The sequence below is a fragment of the Mustela nigripes genome, chromosome 5 (genome assembly GCF_022355385.1).
Source record: "Mustela nigripes isolate SB6536 chromosome 5, MUSNIG.SB6536, whole genome shotgun sequence".
Lineage (NCBI taxonomy): Eukaryota > Metazoa > Chordata > Mammalia > Carnivora > Mustelidae > Mustela > Mustela nigripes.
The window spans coordinates 77,629,722-77,656,255 of record NC_081561.1 but is presented as its reverse complement, the minus strand read 5'-3'; the positions used below and the strand labels follow the sequence as shown (position 1 = coordinate 77,656,255).

The 26,534-nt window shown below is 35.7% G+C and overlaps 1 protein-coding gene across 5 annotated transcripts in view; it reads left to right on the top strand.

The window, feature by feature from the left end:
- Positions 1-26,534, top strand: part of PTPRK (protein tyrosine phosphatase receptor type K) — a 554,520-nt gene that overhangs the window by 285,016 nt on the left and 242,970 nt on the right. For all 5 annotated transcript variants that reach the window (XM_059400696.1, XM_059400693.1, XM_059400695.1 and 2 more), the window contains exon 6: positions 11,496-11,670. In XM_059400696.1, coding sequence (XP_059256679.1) covers positions 11,496-11,670 — 175 coding nt within the window. The remainder of the gene's footprint in view (positions 1-11,495; positions 11,671-26,534) is intronic.

Below are 26,534 nucleotides of genomic sequence, written 5' to 3'. Positions count from 1 at the left end.
TAGCATATATTGGATGCCATGAAAAGAAGAGGGGGAAAAAAAAAGGAAGGAGTTATAGTGAAAATTGGCCTACTGTCTGGACTTGGTGAAAGTCCTGACATTTTCTAAGTCATTGGCCTTAAGGGTGACTGACTCATGTCTAAAATATTAGACTAACCAAAGACAGCTTATAATTACTAGGACAGTGAATAAACTTGAAGACATGATGTCAGAATGGCTAAAACAACATGGAATAGTATATATCTTGAGATTCGTGGGAGAACAGATAAACTTCTTAAAATCTTAAATTATTGGGAATATTGAAGAGGGATTTAATTTGTTCTGTATAGGTTCTAAAGTAAAATACTAACTAACAGTTTGAAGCTCTGTGGTGAGAGATATAAGCTGATTATAAGAGAGAACTTTGTAATTGTAGGGCTGTTGAAACTTAGTATGAGCTCTTCCAGGAGGTAGTAAAACTACAATTAGTGGAAGTATCCAAGCATAATCTGGATAAGCACTTGCTAGAGCAGTTGAGTATATTTAAGCATGAGGCTGAATACATTTTAAGATCCCTTCAGCCCCGAGAATTGCCTCTGTAACTGAATAAGAAAAGATGATACAGAATCTAATCACTAAACTGTTTGAGAGTTGAGAGAGCACTGCATCGGATGGAATGTTTGGTGAGATCATTAAGATTTGATTGAATCTTTGAAGGATCTATAGGGCGTGAATAGCAAAGATACATGAACACTGTTATCACTGCAGGTTAGTGTATGTGCGTGGGTGGGATAGGAACATCAGGAGAAGGAGCTTCTTGAAGTGGAGGGTTCTCAATGAGAAGTGGAAGTAAAGACAGGTTTTTGGCAGGGTTGGGACTGGGCCCTGATGCAGACATAAACCAGAAGGGCCTGGGATTAGCCGGTCCTGGTGGAATCGAAAAATACATGAATAGCAAAGAAGGATAGATGAAAGAAATACCAGTTGACAGAATCGGGGACGATGTGAGTGAAATGATCAAGACAGCTTTCCAAATTTCCTCAAAAGTTTATATTTTAAAGCCAGTCAGTGAGCTTGTTTTCTCATTTTCTGTTTTGGGACTGATTTTTCTATTAGATCCATCTGTTTCCTTTTTTTTTTTTTTTAATTTTTCCTACGTTCATAATTGCATAGAAGTTATCTAGATATGAAAGTGAGTGAAAGGTGTGAGGACATTCCGCCTTCCTTGGCTCTTTTGAGCTTTAATAAAAGTTTGTCAAGACAGTTGGAAGCTTGTGGATGGTCCTGATATCCACTGGAAGGCTATTGGTGCTTTTAACCTTGGCTTCTTCTCTACCTTGTGGCTCACAGAACAGAGTAATGTCCGAGGGCAAGTGTTAACCACATCTGTGGTGTTTCCCCTGATTTCTTGTAAACTGATAAACAGTAGCATGCTATTTAATTCTAATTGTCTCTTTTTATTCTTACTTTAAGCAGTAGTGATTTTTTTTCTGTGTATATGCTGATTTACAGTTATTTCTGTTTTACTTGAGAGACCATGTACCATTTAATAGCTAAGCTATCACTCTTGTCAGTCTGCTGCTTTTCCTCAGGACGTTGGTTTATTTGAGTTCAGGGCATTATATTCTTCCTTCATGGCTTCATACAAAGAATTATGGCTGTTGGTCTTGAAGTAAAATCATTGACTGAGTATCATGGATTGTAATGTTTATCTTTTATCTTTGGCATTTGGGTGTGTATGTATATAAATAGTGAACATCAGAACATTTAATCATGTTTAATGTTTTGGATTGTTAAATATCCTTGAGGTCATTTTGGTTGGCTTTCTGTGGCTTTCTACCATAAAGAGTTCAATGCCTTGAAGATAGAGTGCATTCTTTTCCGTCTTCAATAATTTATAAACTCTTGGGTTTGTTGTCTGCAGATTACATAATTGATTATAAATGAATAATGTGTGGAAAATACTTTATCTTTCTTATCTATCCCTGGAGCATGACTGAAAACCCGGCAGTCATAGAAGCTCAAGGATTTCTTCCTATCGATATCTATAAATAACAATTTACTGCTTTTTCTGTGCAAGAATAATGTACTCTTCTGCTGTTCCTAAAGCTGCCCTTCGGTGTGTTTTCTAAGTGTGTCACATCAAGCACTTTACAACTTTCCATTGACTTCCTGTGATCAGTGTTACAGCATGGAGGCTCTGTAGCAGGCTGGGTTGCTTCTTTATGAAAAGCAATCTGATATAAAAATCTAATATTTGTAAAATCATTTTATGGTACAACAAAACATAGACAATCACACAAAAGTAAGAACTATGACTGGATGAATTTTTATGAGGTACACACCACACAGGACAAGAAAGGGACTTTGCCAGCCATCCTATGGGCTCCTTCCCAGGGCTCAGTTCAGGCCACACCTGAGCCCCTCCCTACTGCTGCAAATAATGGTTTTCCTCACTTCTGGCCCTTCTTTGTTTTTTCATAGTTTTTTTTTTTTTTTCTCACTTATATGTACATTCCTAAATACTCCAGATTATTCTTATCTAATTTTTAAAATGGGTTTTTAAAGTGTCTTTTAATCTGTGGGTTTGTCCTCTGTCCCTTTCTTTTCCTCACAGTTTGTCTATTGAGGAGGAACCCAGACCATTGACTTGTAGTTTTGCACAGTCATTTTACTGATTGCATATTAATGTCCTCTTTGATTTAACATGTTCTTCTGAATTTTCTGTAAATCGGCAGCCACATCCAGAGTTAAGTTTGATCCTTTGGAATGCTAGAGATGGTGCCTGGTATTATTACAGGAGGCACAAAATGTCTCTTTCTCCTCCCCTGCCCTTTTTTTTGTTTTCTTCATAGTCATTGGTGCTTAATGCCTATATTCATTGTTCAGGCTGTAAATTGTAGTATTCTAGTTCTATTATTTATTATGTACTATTATCTAGTTTGTACTAGTTTAGTTAAAGAAGAAAAACTTCTCATCTACCTTTCTCTACCCAGTAGCATACTTCATTAGGAAAGAGGGGATAAAGACTCAAATCTTTGTTTTAGCTATTGGTTTTCAATATAATGAGTTGATCCCTTATCATCTCCAAAGGTGACTGATTCTTCTTCTGAACTTGTGGACCTAATCTTGTTTAATTGACTTCAGTTTGTTGTAATTATTACTATTAATATTACTATTAAAACTCGAGCTGCCCCATCTTTGGCTAATGAGAACCTCTTCAAGTTGGCTCCAGAGTTCTTTTGATATGACTTCAGTAGTTTTTGGTAGTTTCCTGCTGTCTGATATTGTGAGATGTTCCTTCCTTCTTTTGTACATTTTCTTCTCCAGACCCAATACGCTGGTTTGTTTTAGTGAGATCGTGTATTTCAGGACCATGATGTGGATGCTGAAGGGTACTCATTTTGTTAGACCTTTTCAGTGAACAGAACTAAGGTAAAATTCATATTTAACAATAAGCTCTCTATGAGTTCTTCTTTATATTTCAACTTCAAGCCTAAAGATTTTCACCTAATGTTTTCTCTATTACAATTTGTCAGTTATGGCTCCTTTTTTCTATGCTACTATTCTTTAGTCTCAGTGACCCAAGGAAAGAGAGAATTCAAATACTCCATAATTCCTCATTTTTAAAGGCTGATGTCATTTTTAATACTTGCACCATGTAACTTGTAGCATGTAACTATTGCATACTATCCTCTCTCTCAGGTAGCCCTTATTTACTTAGTTCTTCAGGTAACTATGTTCTTAATGATCACCATCTTCTTATAGCTCATGTTTTCCCAGTTTCTTTGGTTGTTTAAAAGTCATTTTCTAGAAAAATGGCTCAGGAATAGCACATGGAATTAATATTCCTGAGTTCTTGAGTGTTGATTATAGTTTATATGTGAACTTGATAGATTTTTTTGTGCCCTTGATCCTTTTTTTAAAGATCTTATTTATTTGAGAGAGAGAGAGAGGGAGAGAGCATGAGCATGAGCAAGGGGAAGAGAGGGAAAGAATCTTAAGCAGACTCTGTGCTGAGCATGAGCCTGACATAGGGCTTGATCTCACAACTGTGAGATCATGACCTGAGTTGAAATCAAGAGTGGGATGCTTAACTGACTGAGCTACTGAGGTGTTCCCGTACCCTTCTTAAGTCAGTTGCAGGATATAAAATCCTTTGTTCATATTTTCCTTCCTTGAGTAACTTTAATATGTTATTTCATTTTGTTCTGGCATAAAGCTTTGTTATCAAAGTCTGAGAATATTTGTTTCCTTACAAATCATATGTCTGCTTTTTCTAGATATTCAAAGGATTTTTTCCTTTTTTTTTAAAGATTCTAATTTTATCAGACTGTGTATTGTTGTGAGTCATTCTAGGTTACTGTTCTCAGGTATGTGTGGTGTTCTTCCATTGTGTATTTTTAAGACTTTTTTAAAATTTTCAGAAGGCACATTTAATTATTAATTAATTAATTAATTAATTAAAAAAAGACTTTATTTATTTATTTGACAGACAGAGATCACAAATAGGCGTAGAAGCAGACAGAGAGGGAGAAAGGAGGAAGCAGGCTCGCCGCTGAGCAGAGAGCCTGATGTGGGGCTTGATCCCAGGACCCTGAGATCACACGAGTCCATACAAAAGCAAGGAAACAAGAAAAGTACGAAAATAATATTATTTTTATTTTATTTTTTATTTTTATTATTTTAAAGTACTTTTCGTACTTTTCTTGTTTCCTTGTGAAAATAATACTATTTTCATACTTTTTTTGTTTCCTTGCTTTTGTATGGACTCGTGTGATCTCTGTGTTTGATCTTCTTTGCATTTCATCATTAATAGTCATTTTCTCTGGAATCTTTTTTGTTCTTTTTCAGTTAAAAGTCTCTTTTTTCCCCACATTCTGTTTTGCTTAAGACATCATCTGTTGATTTTATTTACTCTAGTTAATCGTATTTCTGAAGTGACATTTTTCTTTCATTTCCAATTTTTCTTGAGTTCTGTCATCTTATGAATTTTATTAATTCAAATTTATATTATTTTTTCATCATGAATCATTTTTTTAAATATGTTTTAACATAGCTTGAAATATTAGGTTTCAATTTTGATCTGTTTTGTGGGCATATTTTCCTGACTTACTTTCAGAGACTCTGGGGTTTATATTCTGCTCCTTATTCTATTTTAAACTTATGATAACTTTATGTTGGACTTGACCTTGATACTTTTAAGTTGTTCATTTTTATGTTAATTATGTTGTCTTGAAATTTTAAAATGAGATATGGAGTTCAGGAAAACTTTCTTGATTTCAAGAATCCCTCTTTTGTTTTTGTGAGTTATGTTTAAAAATATGACCACTTGCTTTCTTGTTTTTCTTGGTTTTGTTCTCATCTAAACTCTGTCTGGACCTTTTCGTTCCATACTTCCTCTTGTTGTTTTGTCTGATTTTATGTGGCAGATTCAGAAAATTAAAATTATCCCACTGCCACCAAGTTACCAGAATCTCTCAAGTGTAGTGCTTTAATTGTATTGGTCTCTTTGCTCTACTCAACTTCCCTTTTACTCTGAATGGTACAGTTAAAGTCACATGCTTTGTATTTTCCATTTTCTCCAACACAGTTTGATGCAACCAGCCAATACCATTATTTATATTCCTTAGTTTGTCTAAAATGTCTTAAGGTCACAAATGCATGGTCACCCAGAAATTTGCCTTCTATAGGTATTTGTTAGAAATATCTAATGGTAATATTTTACATCTCTTTACTACATCATGCTATGGACTAGCAATGTCTTCTTTATTACTGGGAAATAATTACTATCTAATCACATTTAGAGAACCAATTCTAGAAAACAGAACCAAACCAGATCGGAAAACTCAGTCTTAAAAAATCTGTTCTCCCAGAAGCATTTCTGGTAACAAAATCATCTGTATCAGTCAGTGCTCAAACACGAAAAGCATAGGTATATCTGTGTATATACACACCCACTTTGTTTTTTGTTTTTGTTTTTGTTTAAATCCTAAAAGGATTTATTACAAGGAATTGGTTTATATGATTGTGGGGCTGGCAAGGGAAGTCTGAAGTCTGCAGGCCAAACCATCAGAGGGTCAAGCTGGTGTCCTCAGGCACAAACTCAAGCTGCTGTTTATAGGTGGAGTTTCTTCAACTTCAGGGGAAGCCTTTGCTCTGCTTTTAGACCATTTTAACTAACTGAATCAAGTCCACCCAGATCATCTAGGATAATCTCCCTTACTTAGTGTCAGTTGGTTATAGACTTCACTTCCATCTCCAGAATCCCTTCACCTGGACACCTACTTTGATTAAGTAACTTGGGACTATAGCATAGACAAGTTGATGATCCAAAGATCACCACAGTTATTAAATGTGTTATTCGCTTAGATAATGTGTTGATTATGATCTTCATTATATTGCTATTATCAAGATTTGCAATGAGAACTTTTGTACAAGTAGTCTCATTATTATTCTCAACATCTGTGTTGAATGGCAGGTACAAATAGATACCCCCAGTTTTAGATAAAAAGATGGAGATGTGAGAAATACTAAGAATTGTGAAGCTACTAAATGGTTGTTTCAAAATGGAACTTAGGTATTATCTTCCATCCAGCGGGGTTCAGTGCACTTTCTCATGCTCTCTGTGTTGCCCCTCATACTGCAAGACACCTATGCTTCATAGCCTAAAACTCTTTTTCTTGTTTAATAGCTGAATTTACATTTTATTGCACTTGGGTAGTGATGGATTCTAGGAATTTGTTATCCCCAGCACATTTTTACCCTGCTTTTTAAAAATCAGAATTATATATGCCACCTCTCTTTTTTTTCTGGTCAACTGTCTTTCATTGCGTTCAGCCCTTTCATTGCCAAATAGTAAATATGTTTGCCAACTTAGTATTATCATTTTAGTGCAATTTTCCTAGAAGAACACTGTGTTCTTATTAAATGTTTGATCTGTTGAAATAAATATAATAATTTCTAGTGGCTATAAATAAGTGCTTTTCTCAAAACAGTAACATGTTTCTAATCTTAGAAATGTCTAGATTTCTAAGCCTTGAATTTTGCCATAAAACCTTTTGTGTTTCTAAAATTTTTGGTTTAATTGTTCAATAATGATAATGATGTAATAATAATAATAATAGCTGCTGATGAGAAAGAAAAAACATTCATATGGTAGACAAGCCTTGGTAAGGAACCCTCTGTTCCTTGGCAGTAATTTGGTTGGATTATTGTATGATTTACTTCAACCTTACTTAATCATATTGTGCAAATTTACTTTGGGTTTAGTTTTGGACAAAAGGGCAAGTACCGACAAATCATATGCCACCCTCTTAGTCCTCTTAATGTATTCACTAGGAACCTAAATACCAAATGTAGGGAAACAGTCTCTTAACAGTTTTCTGACTCAAGAGGGTGGAGGGATCATATAGCATCATGTGCCCAAGAAAGACAGTGAAAAATAAATAAAAAGATAAATGCAATTTAATATTTTCTTCAAGTCAACAGAGTGAAATAATCCCCACAAGTATTCTAAGAACCACATTATTTAATTTTAAATTAAATTGGATTAATTCTTTTCCTCAAGCTTTGAAAAGAAAAGCTGAGATAAGCTATATCATATTTTAACTGTACCTTATTAACTGTTAGGAGTTCTAGCTGAAAATAATATAAAACCAGGTGTATTTTGTCCTTTAATAGGAAGTCCAGAGAGAAGGGGGCTCCAGAAGTTCTTGATACCATTTCAGATACTTGATCAAGAACCCGATTCTGTCTTCATCCCTGAGGTGCCATCCTTAGTGTGTCCACTTTGCCTCACATTGGGTTCTCTCACATTGACAAGTCTGCTTTTCCAGTTTTAGGCATAACATGGAGAAGAGGACCCACTGTGTCTTTTCTAGGAGTGTGAAAAATACCTTTCTGGGAGTGAATTGGCCTGTTTTTGTAGAATCTCATTAGCCAGAATCAGAGCACACACCCATTTTTACAGCTCTCACTATGATTAGGAGTAAGACATCCATGATTGTTTTCTGCCCGTATGTTTCAAGCTGTAATGTCTTGGTGCATAACCTAGGGATCTATGAAAATGTAGATTCTGATTCAGTACGTCTAGAGTGATCTCTAGGCTTAGGGTTTGTAACAATTTGACAGGGGATTCTGATGCTGGTGGTCTGTAGACCACACTTGGAATAGCAAGGGGTTTGATCGATACTTGGCTATTATAGATGTTGAGAATTTACCAATATTATCGCTACACTACTTTAAGCCAGGAATTGAACTTGTCAAGTAAACACTGCATATGGCCTGCATGAGGAAGCTTACTTAGTTAAACAGAGGAGTATAATACTCAGGGGCTTTAATGACAAGTCTCAGCAACCTGTACGGGAGACACAGCAAATAAGAAAGCATGGAGAGCATATGAGAATTGGGGGAGAGAAAAGGGCCAAGTATTGGGATAGAATCCTTTGATCATATAATTTTGTGGTTTGTTTCTCAGTATTTCTCAAAGTTGGGGATATTTGCAGTGGTAAAATCATATAAAAAACTCAAAACAGGATAAAGAGCCAGGAACTGAAGAATGTAAAAGCAGAAAACTATATGCAAACACTACTGCATAAGGGAGAAATTTAACACTACTTCTTTCTTCCTTCATAGGGCTGTGCATTCGGCTAAATTGATAGCTTGTAGTCAGGTGAAGACCTATTATTTTGGATTATAAAAGAAAAGTTATCATTATTTTTGACTTCTGAAATGTACATGTCCTCATTTATTACTTTTAACTGTAATGCATTACTGGAAGCTGAGTAAATAATGCAATGTCTAGTATAGTAGATTATATTTCTCATTAGTACAATGCTTTGACCAAGGCTTTACAGCAAATAATCAATTCATTGGACTGGACCTAGAATATAAATGGAAAAAAGAAAAAAGCAGCTTTGGTTTAGTTTAGAGGAAGTACTGCTAGATTTTGTGTCAAACCTGGTTTTGAGTTTTAATCCTGCTACTGAGAGGCTGCATATCATATTTCTAATCTATTTGAATCTGGATTTTATGATCTTTAAATGGAAATAACTATCACATATGTTTTTTTGAGAGAGCAGTGGCAGCACCAAGATGATAGCCTATATACCATCAGGTACATGGAGGCATTTATTAAATGATTATTGAAGATCAGGCTGAATGTTATGAGGGCATAATGGTATGACGAATGGTTATTGTTATTTTAAGAGGTAAATAGCATGTATGTCTCCTATGCTCTTTAATTATATAAACAATGTATATCTTATGTAGGCATATATATTTTGTACTTATGTTAGCATTTTAATAAACACAAATATAGATATAATGTAATGTAATCAGCTTTGTGTACTCCTTAAACAGGCACCTCTATATAATATAAGCATTTTCTCTTCATTATTATCTAGGAGAATGATCAGAGATCTTGGTGCAAAAATTCATGGAATAGTTGGGTAAGGAAAGAGTTATTTAAAAAGCTGAATGAATAGACTATGGTAAAATTGTAGTTGGGACTTTGTGTACTTAGGTTTATATGTATATGTATGCATACCCATACATGACTATATACTACACAGTATGCACAGATAAATCATTTTGGATGTTGAGAAAAATGATTACAGATACAATGAGTTTAGGATTTAAAATATTACTTAAGTAATAGAATGGTCCCTTTATTATTTACTCTTTAAAAAAACACAAAGTGTCTTAGCCATGAAAAAATTATAGAAAACAGTAAGATGACCACAAATGTACCCACCAAATTTAAAAGAAGTTGAAGTTTACATTTTTATTTCATACACTAATTTTTTTAAATAATTTTTTATTTTTTATAAACATATAATACACTAATTTTTGTTAAAGAATTTTATTTGAGATTTTAACATGGGTATGTGTATTTCATATAAATGAGATAATGGGGCTGGTTGTGATGGCTATTGCTGATTTTTCAGTACTTTTAGGAGCCAAATGATATTACATTGGTAATTTGAAAGTGGTCACAGTGAGACTATTTACACCATAGAAACCGAGATATGATACAAATCAACACTTTATATTTTTGGTTACGAACGAGCTGTTCAGCATTTTACCAGCACACTGCTGGCCTTAGCTTGCCTAAACTTCTATATTTTATTTTATTGGATGGCCAAATCTCAGTCTATTCAGTAAAATTTGGATCTTTCCCATATTGAACTGTTCCTGTATTGAAACGATTCTGAGTTCAACATTCTTGTACAATATCTCCGTGATCACATATGCAAAAGTGATTCAGATGTAGAAATGTAGACGTGAACTACTGGATAGGCTATGTCCATCTTCAGATTTTCTAGAGAATAACAAATTATCTTTTAAAGTGACTGTATAAAATATACTTCCATTAGTAATCTTAGGGGGTTTGTTTCCTATAGCTAGAGTACGAGACGATTTTTAAGTAGTATGAAAGGATACCAGAGACACTTGACTTTTCACCAACAAGAGATGAGGTCGAGGATCATGACCAGTTCTTTCTCATAGTTATGACTTTTCTTTGCCCTTTATGCTATCTTTGACATATAGATGTTTTAAAATTAAGGTTGAGGATCTCTTTTCATGGTTATTAGACATATACATTTTTCCTTTTTATAGCCTGTCCACTTTTTGATAGGGTTGTTTGTCTTTTTTCTTATTGAACTGTAGAAGATCTTTACATAACCTGGCTATTTATCTTTTGATGGATTATTTCCATGACAAATATCTTATCACAGTTGGTGGCTTGTTTTTTTCACTTTATTTATGTTGTCTTTCAACATATAGAAGTTATAAATTTTATTATAGTTGAATTTTTCAGTCATTTCTTTTATAGCTTACACTTACTGGTATTGTGCAAGGTACCCTGATGTTGTAAATAGGCTTTTCAGTATTTCATTTTGAAAGTTGACAGATATGCTATTAACATTTAGGTTCTTTTGATTACTTCTCTTAAACGGTATAAATTGGCTGTCATTAATGCCAAAGAGATAAAGTTTGCAAAGAAGAGAGATTTTGGTTTGACTCTAAATTAGTCATGAGTATTTTATTGTCATTCTGTGGCTGGTCACATGCTACACTTTTAGAATACAAAGATGCATTGGGCATGCTCTTGGTCTTCTCATGGGACAAACCTATTATATAGCACATGCAGTATAGAATAAGGGCTAAAGGAAGCTCCCATATGTATTCTTTGGGAGAAGGAGGGCAGTGAATTATATGCCCTGGGGCCATTAACTCTTTTGTTAATTCATATGCTGTGAGCTAATAACAATTTTATGGAAAATAATAGTAATCTATAATGTCAGTGCTATACCCCTAAAGGATACCAGTGTTTATTTCCATGCTTTTTTTGGGTTGAATGACACTGGAAGAGATTTGTGGAACTACATAGACATTTTCCTCCTAATTTAGAAACAAGAATAATGTATCACAGATATTGGTTGCTAAGGTGCTTTAGATTTATCGAAATGTTAAGAACCTGTTTTTTAAAGATTGGTTTCTGCTTGCAGAGACGAAATGGAGAAGATATACCAGTAGCCCAGACTAAGAACATCAATCACAGAAGATTTGCTGCTTCCTTTAGATTGCAGGAAGTGACAAAAACTGACCAGGATTTGTATCGCTGTGTAACTCAGTCAGAACGAGGCTCCGGTGTGTCCAATTTTGCTCAACTCATTGTAAGAGGTAAAGTCACTTTCACTTCATGAAATTGCTTGACTTGGTTAAAACAAAGCAACCTTATAGAGATTTTGATTGATTTTTAAACCTGCTGCTCTTCATTTCAAGTCACCAAGAAATTATATTATATAAAAGTTCTGCTAATATGTGACTCTTGACCTCAGGGTCATGAGTTCAAGCCCCACACTGGGTACAGAGATTACATAAATAAATAAAACTTAAAAAAACAAGTTTTGCTAATGTCTTAAGATAAAGTAATACCATTGTACATTGGTCAAACAAAGTTTCAACAAGTGTTTTCCATAGAAAGGAATCTATTTTAAAAAACTCTAATAGGGCTACCCATGTAGAACACTTTATTCCATATCGCAACCACCTAGTTTTGCTTTTTTTTTTTTTTTTTTAAAGATTTTATTTATTTATTTGACAGAGAGAGATCACAAGTAGGCAGAGAGGCAGGCAGAGAGAGAGGAAGAGAGCCCTATGCGGGACTTGAGACCATGACCGGAGCCAAAGGCAGCGGCTTAACCCACTGAGCCACCCAGGCGCCCCCTAGTTTTGCATTTTAATTTTAGATTTGCTTTTCCTGTTTAAAATAGCTCCAGAGGGATGCCTGAGTAGCTCTGTAGGTTAAGCAGCTGCCTTTGGCTCAGGTGACGATCCCAGGGTCTCAGGATCGAGTACCACATCAGGCTCCTTGTTCAGTAGGGAGCCTGCTTTTTCCTCTACCTCTGCCTGCTGCTTCCCTGCTTGTGCTCCCTCTCTCTAACAACTAAATAAATACAACCCTAAAAAAATAAAAAATTAAATAAAATAGCTCCACGGATACCACCTTTGTTCTTTAAAGCATTGTGATCATGAGGTCAAGGTCAGAGTTTCTGTCCCCATTGAGAATTGTAAATTTTAACGGTATCAAAACCCAGTGGTGGTGGATGTTCACCAATTCTGGCCTCCTAGAGGATCTTAGAAAGTTAGACTTGCTAAGTGGTTTTAGCTTAGCTTGGCAAGTACAAGTACACAGCGTGTATTAAAATCATTCAAAATTTACTGTGTCCCTGATATTATGAAACATACACACCATTCTAGTTTGTGGAGATAAAGTAATAAATAAAATATAATGTCCCTGACCTCGTAGAGCTTAACATTGAGGTGCATTAGGCACACTGTATAGAAAAATATTGAAAATATATCAAATTATAGTATATGCCATGAAGAAAAATAAACACTCAAAATGATGGTGATTAATTTTTTTATTATTTTTAATTATTTTTGTGATTAATATTTTTGTTAGGGTGGTTTAGAAGACCTTTTTGAGAGGGGGCGGTTGAGCTGAACCCTTAAAAATGAGGAATCGGGCACCTGGGTGACTCAGTCAGCTAAGCCCCTGCCTTCAGCTCAGATCATGATCCCAGGTCCCTGGTATCAAGTCCCACATAAGGCCCCCTGCTCAGTGGAAAGTCTGCTTCTCTGCTCCTCACCTGGCCTCTGTGCATTCTCTCTCTTGCTCACTCTCTTTCTCTCTTAAGATCTTGAAAATAAATAAATAAATAAATATGAGGAACCTATTTCCTATGTGAAAATTTAGAGGAAATACAGCTGTTGAAAAGATTCCAGCATCAATCAATAATGACACAAATGAAAATAATTATAAACCACCGAAGTCTCCCCAAGTTTAGGAGTTCCTAACAAGCTTGTCTAACCTGAACTGAGATTTATCTGAGACATCAAGGCAAGAACCTTGTGAGTGAGTGCCTACAGAGAACAAGGCATGTGTCAAGGCCCAGAGGCTAGAAGGAGAACAGGAGAGACATTCATATTCAAGTTAATCTATTTGAAATGCTTGTCATCAGATGTCTTTTACATACATTATTTCATTTTAAGATTTACTTGATTTTAATACTTTAACCTTTAATGCTTTAGAGAGAAGAAAATTAAAATTCAGACTATTTGATAGTAGCCCAGAGCCACAAAAATCTAATAATTGACTGAGCCAGAGTTTAACCCTGTAATTCTTGAGTCCTGATGCTGGGCTTCTTCTTCTGCAACACAGCTTTATCTTACATTATCACGATGAAATAATGACACTAGCCATTTGTAATGCTTTTTGTCTTGAGTGATCCTATAGATCATTTTTTTTAAAGTTTATCTTTGTGGACTGGATACGACTCTGTATTAAATAAGACCTCTCTTGTGTCTCCAGAGTTAGCTCATATCATCTGCTTAAGTTCATGAAAGCACAGTCCCAGTTAATTGAATAATGTGAAGATATCATAGTATTTAAGTGTTCAGTGCCCAGGGAAGTTGAAGGCAGAGAGTCAATTTTTATGTTCGTAGATGCTGTATACTCATCTCTCTCAAGCCTGTTGCAGCCTCTTTCTCACCTGAGCCTGCTTCAGAGAGCCTGAAGGTGTCCTTAGGTGGTCTTCAGAGTGATCAATATGCTCTGGGGAGAGGAGGTTGGGTGTGTTCACTGATCTGTATGGTCCTCTGGGCATTTGGTGTGCAGCTGCTGAAAATCTGGTGGCCTTTCTTGGAACAGCTAGAGTGCTTTTGAATACTGTAGTTGTTTATATGTGTGTGTCTGTCTTTCTGCATGTGCTTATGTCTGTGTGTATATATATGTCCGTATATTTACGTGCATACATATCCTCTTTTTGAGGAAGTGGTCTTGCGGTGTGTTCAACAGTTTATAGAAAACGGGGTTGAAGCTTCTGTCCAGGCGCTCCCTTTTAAAAGATACATTTCACTTTCTCATATAGCTGTTTTATGTTTGTGTATTTTCAAAGAGATTTGTTTTGGCATTACCAGATCTCTCTTGTTGTTCTGAATCAAAAAGTAGATTTTATTGGAGCACCTGGGTGGCTCAGTCTGTTGAACGTCTGCCTTCTACTCGGGTCATGATCCTGGAGTCCTGGGGTTGAGCCCACCTGGGGCTCCCTGCTTAGCGGGGACACTGCTTCTCGCTCTCACTCTCACTGCTTCCCCAGTTTGTGCTGTCTCTATCTCTGTCAAATAAATAAGTAAAATCTTTAAAAAAAAAAAAGTAGATTTTATCATTTTATCAAAGCTTGGTTTTCTTTACCTGGAGACAAATGTATTATGGCTGCTCTGGGAGGGTACTTGTGGAATAAATATTTCAGTAAGACTTATAAATGGAGAATCTTTGGATTTCATAGAAAAGTTTAACTTTTTTTCCTTTTTAAAGTTCTGCCATTTAACCTACATTTTGATTCAGATTTTATATGGTACTTAGTTGGTTATAAAATACAATGGTACTTTGAATCTTGCTATCCAGAGTTCACCAACATTTTAGAAAATATTTTGATCATTTTGGCAGTTTTATTTTCTTTTCAACATATTTTAGGTTGTTATATATCGAATACTTACAGGTTATACTTTGCTTGTTGTTTTATTTGAAAATGAATATGAAGGAATATATTTTCTTTTTTGTTTAGATAACCACCAAATAAATATTGTTAACTAAAAACCCACCCTTTGGGGTCGGCTGTAGTGGTGTTAAAACAGTGCTGAGAATTAACTATGGTGACAGGTCCTGTCTCTCATTGGCAGTTTTAAAACTGACATCCTGTTACATCCATACTAAAGATGGTAATTTTAAAGGAAATTTTTGGGGCAGTGATATGAATAGTCTTTAATAAGAGCTGGCATAGTATTGCCTGTTGTCAAAAATGACCCAAGGGTAAGAGTTTATTAGTGCATTTCCTCCTAAACTGAAAGTGACAGGGCATGCTTAAGGCTCTTTTGCTACTGTTTGTTACAAATGAAAATTTCACTGCAAAATTCTCCTGTTGAAGAGTATTGATCTCTGTTTTCCCACAGCCAGAAGAAGAAGAAAAAAATAGTACGCTGAAACAGAATTTACTTTGTCATGACTTTAGCATTGCTTCCAGGTCATTTTGAGTAATGATAATGTCTTCAGCTTGTGGAAGCCAATCTTTATTGACAAAAAGTTTTTACAGAGATGAGTTGAAGAACAGATGTTTCTACTCAGTGTTTCTACAAAATTGAAGTGTAAAAAATGTGGAATACAGGTTGAAATGGCATTTACAAGCTGAAAGCTGAAAGCCCTGACTTTGGAGCCACGTTGTGTTACAGATTCTCATCCTTTACCATCTTCTCCGTTCTTTCCCGCTTCTAAATCAAGGATCCACTTATATTCCTGACCAACTGACGCACAATGAACTTCTGTGAAATTCACTGTCTGATGCAATGAACACTCAATTTCTATTCCTATTTGTTAGTTGTGCTTTTCTATTTTTTGTCAGTGAAACTCCAGTCATGTTTTAAGTTATTTAATGGGAAAAACACAATTTTTGTTCTTTTGTCTCTGTTGTTGGTTTGATTTTTAAATTTTAGCACCAACTATCAACCATCATCAAAATTCTGTGGACATAAAATATATTCCATTAATATTTTTATCTATTCTCAGTAAGTACTAGTGACCTCTAGCTGTAGAGTCAGTAGGGTGGATGTCTGTCCCCAACCTTACTCTGTGTAGCAGGTGGACCTATAAAAACAAATTTTGGTGTTTAAGATGATAAGGGGTTTGGATTGTTGTTCATACTTCCCTTTGCAAAACAATGAAACTTAGCTTAAAAATAAGGGTGTTTACTGACCTTTGTACCTGGAAAGTACCAAAATAGGCTTTAGGGTTGGTTCATTTAGTCTTCAAAGATCCAAGTTCTTTCCAGTTCTTCTCACTGTAGTCCATAGTTTCGTCTTCCATCCTAAACTAGGGTCTCCTCATGGTTATAGGATAGCAGTATACTTACATGTTTTTTGGTCTCATCCACTTGGGGTTAGAGAGGTTACTCTCACAAGTATCAAAGATAGTATGGTTGCATGTGGAGAGACACCTGGAATATCCAGTATAGAATATTTGTACGTGGGATTCCAGAGCACAAGCAATGTTATTCATAGAGGGTTATTAATTCTATTCAGGTAAGATAGGAACTGAGGAAGTATTTTTTTTTTTTTTAAGATTTTATTTATTTATCTGACAGACAGAGATCACAGATAGGCAGAGAGGCAGGCAGAGAGAGAGGAAGGGAAGCGGGCTCCCTGTGGAGCAGAGCGCCCGATGCAGGGCCCGATCCCAGGACCCTGGGATCACAACCTGAGCAGAAGGCAGGGGCTTTAACCCACTGAGCCACCCAGGCGTCCTTGAGAAAGTATTTTAAAAGAATATACAAGTTAATTCTGAAGGACATACAGTTTGGATTTTTATTGTGCAAGAGAAAAGGTGTTATTCTAAGTCGGGAAAAGTGTGGAGTGGGATCACAGCTTATTTGGTGAATGGCAAGCTGTTACTGGACTCACTTGCCCAGTACCAGTTACCCACTATACTGGTGAGGAAGGATACAAGTCCAACCCAACACTGCATTTGCATTTGGACTTGTCAGGTTCTGCTCCTATCAAAATCATTTGCGGTTTTTGTTCCATCTCAGCCTGTCTAGTTTATCTTTGTTTGCTACAGCACCTGCCACAATATTTTTGCAAAGACGATTGATACTTCTCTAACAATTAACAAATACATTTATTTGGTTGAAGTCAGAGTGGTGGGACTAACCCTGAAAGACAAAGGGAATGGATGATGAGCCAAGGGCCACCTGGTCTACACAGGGGTTGGAGATTTCTGGCATCTGGGAAAGGATGGTAACAATTGTTTTTTGTAGTGTCTGAATCAGGCTGTCTTCTCCTACAAACTAGTAAGGGTGACTTTAAGTTAGGCATGATTTTTCTTTCACTTAAAAAATAATTTTGAGGGGCGCCTGGGTGGCTCAGTGGGTTGAAGCCTCTGCCTTCAGCTCTGGTCATGATCCCAGAGTCCTGGGAATGAGCCCCGCTTAGGGCTCTCTGCTCAGCAGGGAGTCGGCTTCCTCCTCTCTCTCTCTGCCTGCCTCTCTGCCTACTTGTGATCTCTGTCAAATGAATAAATAAAATCTAAAAAAAAATAATTTTGATTTGACCAATATCTCCTACTCTAGTCTTTTCTGTATATAATGTTAAAAATCAGGTCTGAATATTTCATTTTAAATGTTTTTATATTAGAAGCAAGGACATTTGGGAAGTGGGAAACATGACAAACTAATACTTTTGCTTGTTGGTGGTTAAAGGCTGTGGAATTTCTAGCTTGAGTCCATCAGCATGCTGCTTAATGCCACACACTATTGATTTTTAACTAGTTTTAAAAGCACAGCTGTCAGACTTATGCATTCATATAAAGATCCTTTTTCTTAATGGTGACTTGAAGATCTCTTTTCTTTGCTTCTACTGTGAAAACTAGTCACCTTGACAGGAAATTTGGAGTTATCCGGGAGAATTCAGTGCAAGTATCTATTTTTAATAAAATCTGAACTATAATGAAAATCTAAGAACATATAAATTGACAACACACTAGTGTTCCCCAACCGTCCCTTATATCGTTAGGAAAGGTCATGCAGTCGGTGAGGGTGGGATTTGGGGGGAGGGTAATCAAATGTCTCAACTTGAAGGAGACTCCAAAGTTGCATATTTTAAAATTTCACTTTGCTACCATGGAGTATGATAAAGGAAGCATTTGGAGGCATCTCTCATTCATTGTAGCTACTTGTAATTCAAGTGATTCAATGTACAAGGTGTCTGGTACATTTTTAAATTCTAAATGAGCAAAGGATACTAGATGTCTTCATTTTAGGTAGTATGTTATTACAGAGACTCTGTTCTATCCACTTTCCTACACTGTTATTTCAAGTACTTTTTTCTACTAATTTCCTCCTCTGAGTTTTCTTAGGCTACTTCACGAGAATGGCAGCATGAAGCGCTTGTTTTGCCCACGTGGTTATGTTCATGTTATTTATTTTGTTTGCTTTAAAAATAAAAACCCAATCTGAATTCTTTCCCAAAGGAGTTTTGAGTATGTTTTCATAGGTGATTCATGTGTAGAGGTTTACATAATGTTTAGCAGTTGAGGTGCTGGTCACTGTTTTTTGTAGTAAATCTTTGGGGAGTTTGCTTTTGTTGGAGCTTACTTCTTAAGAATTTGAGAAGGATCAAAGAGGGAGCAGGATAATTTGCATGCCCAATGATTCTTCCTGTGAGCTCTGGGGAATCTGCTTTTGGAGCACTGTTCCTAGGCCTGTATTTTGCTTCTGAGTCTCTCAATTCCATTCTTTTGGAGTTTGTGATAAATGTAATTTGGGCCCATTTCTTCCAGAGGACTTATATCAACTTCATGAACTAACTGTGTCTTTGGAATTTTATTCTCCTCCCTGCTGACTATTTCTCTTTTCCTTACTCCAAACCAAAAAGGAAGCAATGAAATCACTTTGTAACTTCATTGGAAAATCAGCAAGCAGCCTTTATTGAGTACTTAAAATGGTTGAGTAATAGGCACCAGGAAATTACAAAGAAACAGGAAACTTCATTCCAGCTCTCAAGCAATTAATAATTTTATTAATTTTATTTTAAGAATAGGTAGAGTTATCGGATATTTTGGCACAGATATTTGATTTTAGTCACATTTCTAATTCTATAGAAAAAAAAATAAGATTCTCTAACAAATAGAAAATACCATACCTAAGGAGCTGTTCCATTAAAGCCCTTTATTAAGCACTATTTTGGTAAATAATGTACTGAGAATCTTACAGAAAGTTAATTAAATGGAAGCTCTGTAGCTGATAGATTGAAATCAATCAGTGAGGCAGAGAACTAACTCATAGTATTGTTAGTGGTGCAATGATTAGAGATGGCAATGTGTTATGGAGGGATGTGGGACATTACTTCATTCGTTTTAGTTCTGGACTCTGTTCTATTCTCCCAGGACTTCCATCTTCTAGAAAGTCTAGAGAAATGGGCTCCCCTTACCAGTGTATAACTGACAGGTCAGTGAGTTCTGGTGTTTAGCTTTTTACAGTTAGAATAAACTGTTTACCACTGAGATGTTCACATTCTTTAAAAGCTAGCTAACACACATTTTGCTTACTGTAAAATGTCATCAAGAGCCTGACTTACTAAGAATACAAACTAAGAAATGCACAGCAAACACAAAGCTTTCACAAAATGTTAAGGAGACGTCAAATGTTCGATAAATCCGTCAAAACCAGCTTGTTCAACATAGTGTTATTATATTACTGCAGAAAGCACTTTTCTTTCCATCTAGATTAATATAAATCATGTTATTTCCTTTTCTAAGAAACATTTATTCTAGAAAGAATTAAAAACAGTTGTAAAGTCAACACAAATAAGAACAGGTAAAGATTTATATTTTGTTAGTTCTTGGCATGGACTGTGTTTACTTCATAGTAGCTTTTATAAAAAAGGAAAAGGTGTACCATTTTGGTGTTAAAAGTGAGGTTTGAGGTCTGCGAACTGGACAGAGACTAAATAATTTTGACAAAATACGGGCAGTTTTTCTTAACACATAAATCAACAACAACCTCTTCTATAGCTTTATCTAAGCTCCAGTGTTCTTGGAGAAATCATGGCTTACAGATATTCTTATCTCTTACCAGGAAAGGGTTTCTTCTAAATTTAGGATATAATTTGAAAGTTAACTTTCTTTTGCTCTCCATTTTCTCCTTTCTGAGCCTTAAACTAAGAAAATTATTTTGTTGTCTTTCAGCAGTATTACACAGTTTGGAATCAGATTTAGTGGTTTCAGCATGAAATCTGTCATTGTGTTAAAACAAATAAACGAACGAACAACGAATGAATAGTTACCTGTTCCCTTGTTAGAAAGAAATTTTACCCACATCTTTATTTACATTTTCCTAATTGCCATTGGCATTTCCTTTTATCCTCAAATATATCTGGAGGAAACCATTGCTCCTCTCATGTTACCATGTTACTTCTCCAACAGCTTCCCTTCACTTTAAGGGAGAAAAGAAATCACAGCCCTTTCCTGGTACAAAAAGTCTTAAATGACATATCCTCTGTGTATCACTCAAAATTTATTTCCTATCACTCACCTCCTTCCTTAATGTGCCACAGATATGCTGACTCTTCAAGGATGCTCTTGCCTTAGGGCCTTTGTGTTTCTTGTTCCACCCCCAACTGTGCTTCCTTTTTTTTCCTCCTCAAATATACACGTGCTTTTATATTCTTACTTCATTCTAGTTTTGTCTGACTTTTTTCCAAAATACCTGAAGGCCAAATGATAGTTATTTTCTGGAAAAGGAGAGAATTATTAATTTTGTATTACAAATTTTTCTCCAAAATCTCTAAGTTCTCAAAACATCTTTAGGTAATGCCTTCTATTAGGATGTGCAGAATGAAAATTTATACAGGACGCAGTCTCAAATATCTTTGCGTTCTTAGGTGAGATACAGTATACAGAAATATGTATATTAACTATTTCATTCGTTTATCTGTATTTTATTACATATCCTGTGGGTGCCCAGTGCTTTCCCTAACTTCGCTGCCGTCATTTTCATCGCTGACATCTTCTTCTTCAAAGGTCTTCTCATGACTCTGTCCACATCAGCACTTCCCTCCTTCAAGTCAGTATTTCCTTGGCAGTCAGACAGCTCAGACTGCACAAAGCAAGACTGTGCTCCCCAGGTTCTGATGGCTTTTTGTTCATGTAGCATAAATTCTAGATATCTTATCACCAGCCCCAAGGCCCACCTTCATCTGGTTCTGCCCTCCTCTTCAGTTCTTCATGAGAGTCTCCTTTGCTCGCCAAAATTTAGCAGCACCGGCTTGCTTTCACTTACTTTAATACAGCTTGCTGTCTTCTACCTTAGGACCTTTGCTTTTTCTGCCTGTAGAGTTTCCTCATCAGTATTCAAAATATATCTGTGTTCCTAACATCCAGCACTCAATTGGCAAAGTTAAGAACTATTCTCTTTGCTCATTCATTGTTGTGTCTCTGTAGCTAGCACCATGGCCAACACCCAGCAGATATAATCAAATAATTGTTGTTGAAGAGACAAAAAGAACATGCGTTGTAGAATGCCTTATGAAAGGCCTGGACCTGATGTATAGGGCAGAGGAGGACAGCCTCATTAATGACATTTGCTGGGCAGTTCATCATAGCATTGATGGAGGGGGTGGATCTCGATAGTTGAAGATAAAGAGAGGGAATTTCAAGCAGAGGGCGTGGGAGAACACATGTTCTTGTGCGCAGTGTTAAGTATTGACTATAGCATAGTGTTTTCCAGGGGAAATGTCTAAGATGAGCCTGAAGGTGCACTTTGAGGCCTAATTGTGGATAAATTTGAACCCAGACTAAGAAATATACATACATTATATAATCTGCTTTGGGGAGTTTTGGGGGTTTTTGACATAGGTTACTTATGTCTTCCTATCTGTCTCAGAAAACGAGGATGGGAGACAATTTGGAGAATGGTAAAATTGCAGGGATTCAGTATAGGACTCTAAATGCCATAAGAGCTTGAAATGGTGAGGTGTCTTTGAGGGAGTGTTTGGTACAAAGAGCAAGTTAAGGGTGAGAGATGGTGATAGTGGAAGGGGCGGTCATCCTGGGATTCTAGGTGAAATACATGATTTTATGGACAGCAGTCAGAAGACTTGTAGAAAAACTTATTTAACAGCACAGATCATAATTTCAGTTGTAAGCTTTTGTTCGTGTTACTAGAGAGATGGTTTTAAAATCATTAGCATGTGGGGAAATGTTTTAACTACTTGTAGGGTGTTGAATAGGGATTTAACACAAGATGAATTAAACAATAAATACTTAGGGCATAGAAACACTTGTGTATTTTGTAAGCTACCATTTCATAGGCTTTAGCCAATATTTTTACTTTTTCATGTTGTTCAACTTAGGATACGAACAGATATACTCAATTAAGTGGAAAATTTAGAAAGAGAACCCTGTTTAAGATGTCTTTTTTCCTTATTCCTGACATTGTCCACATATAAAAACACATGTAAAACATACCATGTGTATGTAATTTTTTTCCCCTGCTAGTTCAATGTAGATTTCTGATCAGATTTGAAGCTAAATGAAATTCTTTTTCCTGTTGCATGTTGAAATTTTATATTTCATAGAAATGAAGCAAGCTCTCTAAAGACTTCACTTTCTCTGCTCTTCAGAATTTGATCACCCCTGATAATGACACTTTTAAATACACCTTTTTCTTGCATCAGTTTTTAAAAACATCGAAGGGAGTGGGGATTTTCTTTCTAAGAGGACTTTTGGCCAGCAGCATTTCTCAATCCTGAAAGAATGTCATTCACTGCAGCAGGTGGTTTACAAATATTTACTTACAGGTAGATAAAGAGTTCTCATCTGCTTAATTTTCCTGTCTTAAAGCCCCCACCAGGTATGACATTTCTTTGTATTGTGCAGGAATGTTAAAAAGTAGTTACCATGACCAGACTGGTTGGTGCATGGTAATGATGAAAAGCAGGGTGTTTGGGATTCAATGTAGATGGCAGAAATGGAAGATGTCAGAGAAGCCATATATTAAAGAGAATTTGAATTGGAAACTGAATCCCAATCTGCCACTGGGAACATTTTGATCATTTTGATTTATTAAACTTTTATAACAGCATTCAGATGGAGCGGAATTAAAACCCTTTAGTCTTGGATAGTTTATGGCCTGCCAACCACTATGTAACTGGTATCATTCTTGAAGGAACTCTTAGCAATTGGTGAAGAAGGAAAAAAAAAAATGGGTGTAAGTGAGAGATTTATTTTAAAAGGCAGTTTTCACAAATATTATTGTATCTAACTTTAAATCCTTCTCTTTTGTTTGTGTTGTGTGAAGGATAAACACGTGTTTTGTGATTTTAACATACTAAGTACCATAAAGTTCTGGTTTTGACTATCCAATATATTTGACACTGATTAATGAATTTCAGATTGAAATACTGTATTTGTACACGTTTTAGCTATCAATCTTTTTTAGTGTCTATACCTTCGTCTGCAGAGGCATCTGTGTCTGTCTTTCTCTCTAAGTTTGTATTTCTGAGTTTTATGGATAATTATTAATACATATTAATAAAATTGAAATTCTAATGCAATTTTGAAGGCTAACTTAGAAAACAAAATGAAACAGAATGATACTCCTTCCCTACAAGTGTTGGAATTCTGTAACTCAGGTCTTGTAAAAAGCATCTTTTGGCATCAGCAAGTAAGCATGAGTCTTTTCTGAACAGTGGCTCCATAATAAAGAGAAATCAATTACTATTAGAGAAGCACTGTGGGCTAAAGGCATTACAACTTCACACTTGGTTTTGCAGCCAGGAAAAGGTACTTAGTTGTGAATCAGGAATGATGCAAAAGATGGATGAGGCAGAGTTCAAGGAGCAGTAATGTGAAGGTCCAAGACTTTCGTTCCAACCTGTCTCTGCAGTAATGATGGATAGTTTAGTGGCAAGTAATAATACCAGGTGATGAAAGATGCATCTCAGCATCTTGAGCCAATGCATACTGGCTACCTGTTGCCGTCCTGGGTCATATAATGATTCCTGATTTGCAACCAAACAGGTTTGCTGCATTTAGCAGCCCAGATATTTGGCAGCTGCGAAGGAAACAAGTAGCATATCACACAGTCCTGCACATTGTAAATTTAATTACCTCATATTTATGCATAGTAGTTGTTGACAGGATCTTGTAAGCTATGCTAATATGGTAAGTAATTTGTTACCTCCAGAAATCACTTTCTGTGTGATCATTATCATGAAACATGATAAATGATCTAGCCCATGAGGTATAAATGAAAATGAAATGGATAATTGGATTCTATGTCTATATTGTGACTGGAATAATTGCAACAATTATAATTAAATTTATCTCATAAAAATGTGTTTGGCAATATTTTAGTGACCTACCACCATCTTGAACCTAAGGTGTTAAAGGAAATTACTCTTGAGATGATTATAAAAAGTTTATAACAATTATTTTTTTTAAATAGCCAATACTGTAAATTTTTTCTTTTCTTGCCTTACTTGCCTATATTTTGAAAGTATCTTATTTATCTAAAATGCTTTTAAGCAATTGATACTGATAATCTTCTTTGCGTATTGAAAAATAAAAACATTTGTTCTAGCCCTTGCCTTGGCTGAATACAATTGAAGTCGTTTTTATGAATATCTTCTATTAGCAGCACATGTCTTCCTGCTGGGTTATGGAAGTGTGCCCTCTTGCTGAATATGTGTGTGTGTGTGTGTGTGTGGTGGTGTTATTTTGGTTCTTACATGAGAATGTATCTGAAATACCAGAATAAAATAGAGTTTGTGTTAAATATAATCAGTTTTGCCCTTTCCCTCTCACTTTTCTTCAGCTCACTTTAAATAACAAAATTGTTTTATTATAAACATAAAAGCACTCTTAATTTACTCACAACTTTATTAACATCTTAAAGCAGTTATTATAGGTTAATCATCATATTGTTGCTAAGAAAAAATGGGAAGACGTATGATCTTTAGGGTCTTATAAGTCTATATGTAGCTGTGGGAATCTAGTCTTGGAGTTTTAACATTATACAGTGTCTCCTTTTACCTGATACTAATTCCTTCCTCTCTTCTACTTTCTTTCTGTGAGGGGTAAACAAACCGTTTACACCTCTTCTTTCCATTTACAATGAAAATGAAACTCTTCCAGATTTAGTTAATAGCAAAACAGAAATTTCAAAGTAATCTGAAAATATGGATTTTCTTTTGTTTTTGTTTTTTAGGCTTTTCAAAAAGATTTTTATTTATTTATTTGAGTGAGAGAGAGAGTTGGGTGAGAGGGAGAGAGAAGCTGATGCTTAGAGCCAGATGCAGTCCTACAACTGTAAGATCATGACCTGAGCCAAAACCAAGACTTAGATGGTTAAACCAACTGAGCCACCCAGGTGCCCCAGTGTGACTGTTCTTTTAAATGAAATATGTCAGTAAGCAAGGCATGGCCCTAGAGACCTGGTTTTCCTTTCAAATTTCTTGCTTAAAATTTCTGTACTTTCCATATATATTGGTGATGAAGGTAGCTAGAGCATCAACTCATAAGCTTATTTTAGTAACTGATTGCTATAATGGGGTATAATGAACATGATTAAAACATTGATTACTTCTAGTAAATATAAATTAAGTGAAACAGAATATAAATGCTTAGTGTAAGTTGTAATTTTAAAAAAGCACTCATAATACATTTACAGGGTGTGAGGTGCTGTTACAGAAGGTTTACATACATTACTTCTCTAGTTTCATGACAACTCTTAATATCCCCAGTTTACCTTCAGGGAACCTGAGGCTCTTAGGTAGAGTTGCTCAGACTATGTGGCTTTTAGGGGCTGTCCCCAGATTGTACCCCAAATCTGTCTCTAGAGCTCATGCTCTTTCTTTCACTGCGCCACGGTAACATTATACAGTATATAAACTAACTGAATTTACATAGCAGTATTTAGAAAAATACTATTTGAAGCAAGATTTAGATAGATATCAATAAGAAACAGGTTTGTGAGTTTTCTTAAGTTTCAGTTATTCTAACAACTATGTCACTGTGATTGTTCAATTGTCATTTTAGATATAGTGCATTTACTTCAGGTTGCTTGGCTACTGTTTTTAACCACATCCTGTCCCAACAAAAGTATCATTATAGCTATAACCTACCATCTTATTTATTTTTATTGTTTTATATAAACTACCACTTTATAGCAGTGGTTCTCGATAAAGGAGCAGGAGATATATAACCCTCTTTAAATCACATACAGGATCTTTAAAAAACTATGGTTCCCACACATCACTCCCTCAGATTCTGAGGTACTAACTTAAACGTGCACACCCAAGCAAATTTACTTGCTCACTCAACTTGGATTCCAGCAAGCCTAGCAAGGTTTTGTTAGAATCTAGATAACTGGTACATGGGTGGTTTTGAAAAACTAAGAAACTATTCTAAAATTCCTCCTGCATTCTTCTTC